Here is a 10,216-nt window from a genome sequence, read left to right as displayed (position 1 = left end):
TTCAAATGAAGTTTACCATGTGCGTATCTCCTGTGTACTCTCATTTTTGCATGAACTCAATTTCTTTGCTGCTGGTTTTTCCTATCTGCCTTGCCAAACTTATCTTTCTGATCCTAAAATCTTTAATTCGTACTGCCCGTTCATGTCAGTGGGTGACATGCAAAGGCTCGGTGCACGTCTTCTGGGAGTCACCGTTACCTAAAGTGTGGGAGTTTAGGGGTATATGAATGATGTAGAGGCTCCAGAACCTACTCCGGCTTGACAGGTGCTCCCTCAGCCGCATTGAGTTGGTTTTAAAAGTCAGGAGCAGCTGTGCCGTTGCCTTTGAATACGACCTTTGCTCGGTCGCTGCACCCACCGCCCTTTCGGTTTCCTGAGGCAGCCTGCAGTGGCTACACTTACTATGGCCCATCCTCTGCTTCGGAGCACGCCCGTCCTGTCCAACCACAGCAGAAAAGAGGGCTCTGTGCGCCCGCGCTCTCTGCTGGGTGATTTTAACCCCTCACGCTCCCTCTGGGCCTCGACTCGAGCACCACCAGCGAGCAGCGGTGCGGAGGGCTCCTGCCAAGGGAGCGAGGGCCTGAAGCCGTGGCTTTGAGCCGCGTGGACAGCGGCCTCTGGCCTTGGCCTCTTCCCGCTCTGGCGGCGGGGACGCAATCCATAACTGGGAGCTACGGGGTGGGCGATACTGGCTTCCCGCCGGCAGACCGGAGCGGCTCGGCCCGCGGCGGAAGTGACGCACCGGCACGGTGGCTCCTCCCGGCTCCCGTAGGCACTGAGGCGGCGGCTGCCCGCCCCAGGAAGCGACGCGTTGGCGGTGGTGACGTTTCGGCGGCGGCCGGGGGGCGCAGGGAGCCATGGCGGCCCCGCTGGCGGCGGCGGGCGGCGGCGGCAGCGTCGGGGGAGCGGCGTCGGGAGCAGTCGGGAGTGGGGGCCGGGGGCCGGCACTGCGGGAGGGGGCGCGGGTGTCGGCGCTCTGCCTGGCCTGGTACGGGCTGAGTGCCGGCGGGAACGTGGTGAACAAGCTGCTGCTCGGCGGCTTCCCGCGGCCCGTTACCGTTTCGCTTTTCCACATCCTGGGGCTGTGCGGGCTCCTGCCTCCGCTGCTGCGCGCTTGGAGAGTGCCGCCGGCGGGCCCGGCCCAGCTGCCGCCCCGCGCCTACCCTCGCTATATCCTGCCGCTCGCCTTCGGCAAGTACTTCGCCTCCGTCTCCGCGCACGTTTCTCTCTGGAGGGTTCCGGTTTCCTACGCGCACACAGGTGAGACCCAAGGGACGTGGGGGGCAGCCCCCGGTGGGGTGTACCGGTATCCGGTGCAGTGTCCTTATACCCAGTGTGTGCTCACACTAGTGTCCAAGGTAGTGTCCTGGGGCCTAGCATTTGCTTGTACTGGTACCCAGTGTTTGCTCCTGCTGGCGTGACCTGAAGCCTGGTATGTGCTCATCTGGGTGCTCAGTGCAGTGGCTGGTCGCCAGGGCATACTTGTACCTGCTGCAGTGACCAGAAGCCTGGTGTGTGCCCTGTGTGATGCCCAGCATGTGCTCGAATGGTGCCTGGTGCAGTGTCCCAGAGCACTGAGAATCTGTCCAGCACAGTGACAGGGAGGGGTGACCCAGCGTGGGCTGAGGTTGTGGCTTTGATGGGACCAGCTCTGAGCCCCTCCTCCATCCCCAGCACCCAGCCTCTGCTGATGGCAGTTCATGGAACCGGCCCAGGTTTGCATCCCCACTGATGTTTTCTTTCTGTTCTCAGTGAAGGCGACGATGCCGATCTGGGTGGTTCTGCTGTCACGGATCATCATGAAGGAGAAGCAGACAACCAAGGTGCGGACAGGTTTGCTGCGCTTTCTTCTCTCGCTGGTGTTTGTGGTGGGCTCTGGTGGCTGGGATCCAGAAAGCTCAGGCTCTGGCTGGCTGGGTGATTTTTCTAATTGAAACTAGGTTGTGCAGATTTTACAAGTTCCTTCTTATTTTATTGTCAACATGAAGAAAACGTGTCCGTACGCTGAGCAAGGTGATGCTCCCTGATACACTGCAGCTCTTACTGTGTGACTTGTAGTCACTGAATGTCCTCAGACTACAACAGTATGGAAGTTAGTCTCTGGTTTTGTTGCTTTATTCTTGCTTTTCTTTTCCTCCCCGGAGCAGTGGTTGAAATAAAACTCACTCAGCTGAAATGAAAGTTCAGAGACATAAGCTACTCCCCTTTGTTCCTCTTCTAGGTGTACTTGTCTCTGATCCCCATAATAACTGGTGTCCTGTTGGCCACTGTCACGGAACTGTCCTTTGACATGTGGGGGCTCGTCAGTGCACTTGCTGCTACTCTGTGTTTTTCACTTCAGAACATCTTCTCAAAGAAGGTAACAATTCTGTTGCTTGTAACCCTGATGAGTAGCACAATTCTTTAGCAGGGCAGTTAAATATTTTCCAGGGCATATACATGTTTTTGGGTTTTTTTTCTTTTTTAAGGTGACTTTCTAGCCAAGCCTAAAGTAAGACTTGGTATTTTCCATGTCTGTTCTCTATGGCTCTTCCCATGTGTCAAAGCTCTTACACTGAAAATTGGACAGAACTCAGTGTTTATCCTGAACTTTTTCTTTACTCTTTAGCATGGATTTTTTTTTGTCCCCTGACAGTTTGATAATGCTTAAATTTAACAGTTTATGTGAAAGCTCTCAATGTATCTTGTGTCAAAACCTCTCTCTGTAGTGAGTGAGTCAGTGGCACTGACAGGAGCAAACTTTAAAAGGGTATCTTGAATCCTTTCAGACTATTTTGTAACTTGTTTGCAGAACATTTTAAATGTACCCTTACCTCGTTAATAGGAAAAGTCACTGCTCAAGAAACCTTTGTTTTTCCAATGGACATCTGTTTTCCTTCAGTTATCCTTATAGGAAATTCCTACTGTAACAGTATTTATGGTTCTCAGAATTTATCTGTCATCTGTTACTGTTATGCGGCCCCCAAATCTCTGCAGCAGCTGAAGAGAATTGTTCCATAACCTTTGTTTGTCAGGTGTTAAGAGATTCCCGGATACACCACCTTCGGTTGCTGAACATTCTTGGGTGCCATGCTGTGTTCTTCATGATCCCCACCTGGGTTTTGGTAGATCTCTCATCCTTCTTAGTTGAGAATGACCTGGTAAGTATTGTGTTTGGGAGGCTGCTACTGAGGAGGGGGAAAAAAAATAGGCACCTCCAGCCATACCAAAAAAGTAAACTGAAGTGTTTCAGTATAGTTCCTCATCAGCCCGGAAGGAGCTGTTGTGAAACACCTGCAAGCTGTTTCACAAAACAAGTGCTGTGCTCACCTGTTTATCTTGCTGTGAGAATTCCTGCCGGCGTTTGGAGAGGGAGCACCAGTGGCAGCACAATCTTGGGAATTTTGAGCTGGAGGCAAGAGCAGGTGCACCCAGGACGTGTGTTACAAGTTCTCAGAGCTGATAGTTTAATGATGTAACACGCTTGGGTGTCTCTTTAGAGTGAAGCTGCAGAGGTTTTACCTACCCAGTAGCAGAAGTGACTTAAGCTGTGTTTGTGTTTCTTTGTCTCCTATCTGAAACATGAGATAACTTTTTCTTTCTTGACATGTTTGTCTTTATAACAGAGCACGATGTCTCACTGGCCCTGGACCTTGATGCTGCTTATAATCAGTGGATTCTGTAATTTTGCCCAGAATGTCATTGCCTTCAGTATCTTGAACCTGATCAGCCCACTCAGTTACTCTGTTGCAAATGCCACAAAAAGAATCATGGTTATCACCGTGTCCCTTATCATGCTTCGCAATCCAGTTACAAGCACCAATGTCCTTGGAATGATGACAGCAATCTTGGGGGTCTTCTTATATAATAAGGTAAGAACTTTGTTCATGAAACTCACTTGGAACAGTCCAGTAGCTTTGAATTACTGTTTGTACAAGAAGTTGATGCTTAGAACATAAACACAGAGGGCATGGCTTAAAACTTCATTGCAGCCCTCTAACAAAGATAAATCTTCAACCTAATGTTTGCTTGGAAAATGCAGATTGAGAAGTAACTCACCCAAATCTTGTGCAAAAGAGCAGTTTCCTGATTTGGCATTTGAGAGGAATGAGAGTTTTATATGAAGCCATTAATACTTGAAGACTCTAACAGGTATAGATAGTGGTGTAATGGTAGACTGTGTGCTGCTGCTTCATAAGGAAGAACATCTTTGGTGTGAGGGTGCTGGAGCCCTGCAGCAGGCTGTCGAGAGAGGCTGTGGAGTCTCCTCCTCTGGAGAGCTTCCGACTCCACCTGGCCATTGTGACACTGGGCAAGGTGCTGTGGGTGCCCTGCTCTTTAGCAGGGGGCTGGCCTGGGTGATCTCCAGAGGTCCCTTCCAACCCTCAGCATGCTGGGATTCTTTCTAACTGTTCCTGTTGGTAAGATGATAACGAACAAAAAAATTCTTTCTTTTCTTCTTTCCTAGACAAAATACGATGCAAACCAAGAGGCAAAGAAGCAGCTCCTTCCAGTCACAACTGGAGACCTTGTGAATTTGGACCGGCACCGAAACGCTCCCGAGAAGTCTCAGAACGGACTCACAGCATTTGCACAGCATGGAGACTACCAGCACAGCCGAACCAGCGTCTTAACAGACCACTTCCAGTACAACCGGCAGAACTATCCCACTGCCTACAACTTCAATCGTTTTGATATCTAGAGTCCTGGCAGACAGGTATATAGACTGTGATACCCAAGTGTCCCCAGCATTACCAGAAACTTTTTAGTACATCCATGAATGTAAAGCCATTTATTGTACAGCTCTTGCGGAAGGGAAGATGCATGGGGAGGGGAAGCGGTACAGACCCTTGGCTTCTGCTGAGCAGGCTGTAGGTGTGAGCAGCTGGGGCCACCTCTGGAGCTTACTGCAGAGTGCAGCCCTTGTCCACAGATCCTGGGGAAATGCCCATACAAAACCACAGAGTGAAATACCTGCTGCACTGCTCCTCCTTTTCAGTCTGTCAACTGAGTATTCTTTTGGCAGATCAGTTCTGGCCAGTATTTTGTTTCCACGCTGGTAACATCACCTTTAATTTGTTCTTTCCTTTGTTTTAATGATACTTTCTTCTAATGAAACATTCAGAAAGAAGTGAAATTTAAGGCATCCTTCTGGTCACCAGGATTTGTCTGTTGGAGGAGGCTGACTTTTATCAGTTGCAGATAGGTAGACCTGTATTTGTCTCCAGCAACTACAAAACTCCATGTGGGTATCAACTGATTTGTGCCTATGCCTTCTGGTTATGATGACAGACCAGAAGTGTTGCTGAAAGAGCGGATGATGGGATGATTGATCTCATCAAGAAGCATACTTCAGGTGTAGAGAAATGGAATTCTCTAAGAACGCTGATGTCCCAGTCACTGTAGGTCACAAATGTGGCTTACGGTCATAATTGTTCTCTGAGCAGTCCTGTAACTTCACCGTTGCTCTTCCTCAGCCATACAGAAAACACCTCCACAAATAAAGTGTTTGGAATAATGTGATTATTTTTACCGGCTTCATGCCTGTTCTTAGAAAACTCTTCCGTTGCTTTCAGAATGGAATGGTTTCAGCTGTTTTCCGCTCCACTTCATGCATAAATTACTCTCTCTCACATGATTCATATATTATGAATGCACTGTTTTGAATAATCATGATCTCTAGTTGTTTCCCAAGTCTTACTTTTTTAGCTTCTAGTTGGGTTAAGTTTCTCAGTTCTTGCTGCTGGAGTTGCTGGGTGCTGTGTAGCCTGACTTCTGCTTTCCACTGAAAGAAGTTAAATGTGTCCTGCTCTGTTCCTGCAGCTCTCCCAGCGCAGAGGAAATTGTTCAGAAAATATGATTTGAATCGGCAGTAAATAGATAATTTCTGATCAAGAACTGATTCTATTAGTTAATTCTAGACAAGTTGGTGGTTGTGAGTCAGATACTGCATTTGTGCTCGAAGGAACAGATCCAACTGAATGTTAGGTTCACTGAAGCAGGTGGTTACTGTCATTGCTCTAGCAAAATGAGATTTTGGAGGCCACCTTAACAGAAGAGTTGTTGTACAGTGACACTTCCGATAGCTTGTTAGGTTTTTACTAGAGAGGTCTAATGCTGACATCAGTGACAGAATTTGGGGTATGGTACTGAACCCTCCCTTCATTTATTTATTGCTTTAAAAATGACCAATACAAGCTGATGATTTGGCTACTTTCTGTATGATAAATTCTTTTTAAGTGCAAAGTCAGCTGATCTTACCCTTTTGGCTTACTGTGGACATAGTTCCACCACACAGTCCAAAAGAGGAAATGGTCCTTCTGAAACTTCACAGATGGGTTTAAATATGCTGCTAATGTTTGCAAACCGAACTTCTTTGGCTTTGTTGTAATTGAAATTGTTCATGCTAGTTTAAAACCTGGGCTTTTAGCTTAGAAACTCTAAATAAATTATTCCCTAGCCCAGGTTAACAAGATCATGAGGATTCTTGCAAGCATTCATGCAAGCATTCTTGCAGATTAAATTCCTTTTGCCTGTCCAGTTTTAACTGGTGTATAGTTGTTTCTTTTCAATATGGGAAAGTGCAAAATGTGTATTTCTGAGACTTACTTCCCAATGTTTAAGTGCTTTTACATACAGGGAAGAAAAGGATTGTCTGGACTTTGGGTTTGGATTAGGTTCTGGCTCTGCATAAGACTGATTTGAGGGTGAGATGTTTCTGCTCAGATTTTTAAGAGGGGCTGAAGTTCTCTGGCTGCTTTCAAAGCGAGCTAGCTGTGAACTGTTAGACTCCTGCAAAGGCTTCGTTGTGTTCTTTGTGCCTCAGATTTCCATTAGGAAAAAGGGGCTGATTCTTCCCTGCTTTTTAGGGAGATGAAATGCCAGAAGGAAGTAGCAGTGGGAGCCCCAGGGATGTACAGCCATGCTGTGAATTCACCTGTACATGTTCTGCTGCTGTACCATCACCACACAACTTGAACTGTTACCTGAAATAAAGCTCTGCATACTTTATTCACAGATAGAGGCTTTCTTAAATATATTCAGATGGTTTCCTTTTAAAGAACACAACCAGATCTTTTTTGAGACCATTTTCAGAGAAAGCTTACACTGCACACTTACTGTGACAGGACTTTAGCTTGGCTTTTTCTGTCAAAAGAACAACAGCAGGTGAGGGCTTTCTGTTAAAGATACGTTGTCCCAAATTCCAGCCCATTCTCGTAGTCCCACTGTCTCTGAAATAAAATGATTTGCAGAGCAAAAAGGGGCTGACCCAAAAGGAAGACACCATTCCTCTGGGGCCTAGAGAGTGAATCTTTTCCCTGGAGCCTGTCTGACAGTGTTCATGTTCTAGTTCAGGTCTGTGGTCACCAGGGATCATTTTGTATGATAGAACATGTCATTGAAGCAGTGAATTGGTTACTGAGGTGGTTTTGCTGAGTCCTTAAGCAATATTGCCCACATTCAGGTAAAAGAAGCTCCTTTTACTGTTGAAATACATATTTTAATGCTGGACCACTTGAGGTTTTGTTTGGCAAGGTGAAGAGTTTTATCTAACATGGTTTGTAAACTACTGATGTGTGCACAGGTCTGTAGAAAGAGTGGAGTGTTGGAATAAGAAGGGCATCTCTAGAGAATCATGTGCAATGACCCTGTCACTAATCCAGGACAAGGGCTGGGTGGGCGTTTTAGTTTGCAGGAAGCTTTGGGAGTGCCACATGAGATGGTCACTCCAGAGGAATGGGATTCCTGTTTTGTTGTGTGGGTGTGATACTGGACGATGACACAGGTGGAAAGGATGCCATAAGCAACGTTAGGACACTGGTTGCTGGTATCCTTAGAAGTGTTTTCATCTCCATTGTGTATTTCTAACATTGCCATACTTTACAAAACTGGGAAATGGATAGAATCGTTTCAGATGGAAAAGACCTTGATGATCACCAATCCAACCATTCTCTACTCTTCCCAAACCAGTCCTGGATGTTTCTAGTAAGACCAGAGTCTCTCTGGCTGCTGAATGTTTTCTGTTGATAGCTCCACCAAATATCTGGTGCTCTTTGAAGATCCCTTAAATATTTGCCCTACAGCTTCAATCTTAACTACCCAGTAGTGCTTAGAGCATTATTACCATCTGGTAAAATGTGTGAATTTTTAAGATAACTGAATGCTAACCAAAACTGAGGCAACACTTGGGCCTTGTAGGTATACAGTGATTTGTAAAAGCAGCATTGGGAATTTGAGGTCAACTCACAATGGTTCCTGAGGCTCAAGACCTTTTCTTTCTCCTGTGTATTCAAATCCACATTTTCCTGATGTAGCATTTTGCAGCAGAACCAACTTCTGCCATGTAGCTCTTTGTGAAAAAGGTGCAATATAAATAAAGGGGAAGTTTTGTTTTTCTAAGGCTTCCATTTCTGAACCATGCTGTAAGTTGTGACAAGTAATTCTGAATTATCTTTGTGGTGATGGTACAGGCTGGTAGCATTTGTTTGTGGCGAGATGACAAGTGTGTGATAGAATCACACCATGATTCCATGTACAAGTGCACATTTTCAGGTGGATGTCGCCAGCCCTTGTTTTACAGTGGTGTTGGGTTTGTTTAATGTTGGTACTCTAGAAATGGAGGTGACTATCAGTGGGTTTACCAGAACCACACTGCACTTACTGTATGAAATCTGGTGCTGAAACAGATGAACATATCTGTGTTTTCCTGTTCTTGTTTCAACTGTGTCATTCTGATGTTGTGGCTCTTAACTTGGCCAGATCACCTGCGCTGCACCACTCCAGCCTCCATGCTGCTGCCAGAGCTGGGATCCTTCAGGGGCTGATGGGAAGTAACCATTCTAGTGACTTCCAGCTACTGGGACTCCTTCCTAGCTCAAATAAATCAGGTGTTTGGATTTGGTTTTGGCAGAGTTTTCTGTCAGGTAACTAGAGCCTTTGGGGCATTTTGTGGATAAATCATTGCTGTGTGCTGAGGAGAATGGCATGTGGACTCCAGTGTACAAAGCTCTAACATCTCTGTTGGGATGGAAAGCTGCAGCGGGACCTTTGAGAAGTTTAAGGATAAACTAAGATTTGAACTTAACCTGGTCTTCTGGGATCTGTGTTCATTTTCAGGACTGCCAAGTGATGTAGAATCACTCTCAGTGTCTGTGTTTGATTTATTTATTCTTTTCATTTGTTATTTGGATATATGGAACCCTCCATCTTTCTCAGTTTTCATTCTGTAGATACACAAGAGGGGTCTTCATGGTACGTCTTGTTAAGAATAAAAAGTTCTGCCTTTTTGTGAGGATGTCTTTGAGTGTTATCTGTGTAAAGGAAATCTTGTAAAGTGTAATTTAAGGCCTGAAACGTGAGATAGTGATTATAGCTCCCAGCGAGCACAGGGACACTCAGGTTTGCTTTTGGCCTTACAATTCACAGGCAATCACTTCCCTTTGTAGATTGTTTTCCTAGAATATTCAAGGACAGCAAAATAATTTGGACCCCACTTCAAATTTTGATGTTAAACTCTCACATAAGTGGTCTTTCAAGTGTGATGAGGCTTTATGGGATTTATTGAATTGCTTAAGTAGAGAAAGCTGAACATTTCTGCCTTGTACGTTGTGACTTGGATGTGAAACTCATCAGATCAGTACCTGCTTTTGAAGGAGTGTTTTCCTAAATTCAGCAGGTATGTAAATGTGGTGTAATTTGAATCCCCTTTTGAAAAATAATGGAGTTTCATTTGCAAAAGGAGAGTTAAGAAACAGAAATTACTTGAGCATTTTAACTGTATAATTACCTTTAACCAATTATCTTAAACCAATTCACTTAAAGGAAGCAACACTGCTTCAGTAATGCCCCTGCATACCATCTGCACTTCCTTCCTTCAACTGTTCCATTCACTGCCTATTGAGCTTCCTACACATCCGTGTTCCTTTTTCACCCCACGCCAAGGGCCTGCTCACCTTACGTGCCGCTGCAATGGGTTGTACCTCAGCATAAAACACATGTTAGATGCCATGCTGTCTTTTAATGCTGTTAGAATTGTAGCTTCGAGGTGATGTTTTAAACGTAAAGGAACCACATGTTTCTCCGAGGGGAGTGCTCTGGCGGGGCGGCTCAGCGCGCAGCGGGGAGCGGAGCTGAGGAGGTCGGCATGAGAAGCAGCTTCTCCTTCAGCGGCTGCTGCGGGCCTCAGCTCCCCCAGCGGCGCTGGGGAAGGACAACTTACGAGCCGTGATGGCTCCTA

General features: G+C 46.2%; 1 protein-coding gene across 1 annotated transcript; it reads left to right on the top strand.

Annotated features, from left to right (window-relative positions):
- The first annotated feature begins 857 nt into the window (after window positions 1–857).
- Window positions 858–6,033, top strand: SLC35E1 (solute carrier family 35 member E1). The gene is made up of 6 exons (XM_009909836.2): window positions 858–1,260; window positions 1,753–1,823; window positions 2,222–2,359; window positions 3,015–3,140; window positions 3,606–3,851; window positions 4,448–6,033. The coding sequence occupies exons 1-6, from the start codon at window positions 858–860 to the stop codon at window positions 4,679–4,681; spliced, it is 1,218 nt and encodes a 405-aa protein (XP_009908138.2). The 3' UTR covers window positions 4,682–6,033.
- The last annotated feature ends 4,183 nt before the right edge of the window (window positions 6,034–10,216 follow it).

Source organism: Dryobates pubescens, chromosome 31 (assembly GCF_014839835.1).
Source record: "Dryobates pubescens isolate bDryPub1 chromosome 31, bDryPub1.pri, whole genome shotgun sequence".
NCBI classification, from domain to species: domain Eukaryota; kingdom Metazoa; phylum Chordata; class Aves; order Piciformes; family Picidae; genus Dryobates; species Dryobates pubescens.
This window is presented reverse-complemented; position numbering and strand designations above follow the sequence as displayed.

What these genes read in the sequence shown, in the direction of transcription:
- SLC35E1 (XM_009909836.2), top strand. Translation starts at nt 858, where the DNA reads ATGGCGGCCCCGCTGGCGGCGGCGGGCGGCGGCGGCAGCGTCGGGGGA. An exon ending in GGTTTCCTACGCGCACACAG is followed by an intron (nt 1,261 to 1,752) that starts GTGAGACCCAAG and finishes TTCTGTTCTCAG; the next exon opens with TGAAGGCGACGATGCCGATC. An exon ending in GGGTCTTCTTATATAATAAG is followed by an intron (nt 3,852 to 4,447) that starts GTAAGAACTTTG and finishes CTTCTTTCCTAG; the next exon opens with ACAAAATACGATGCAAACCA.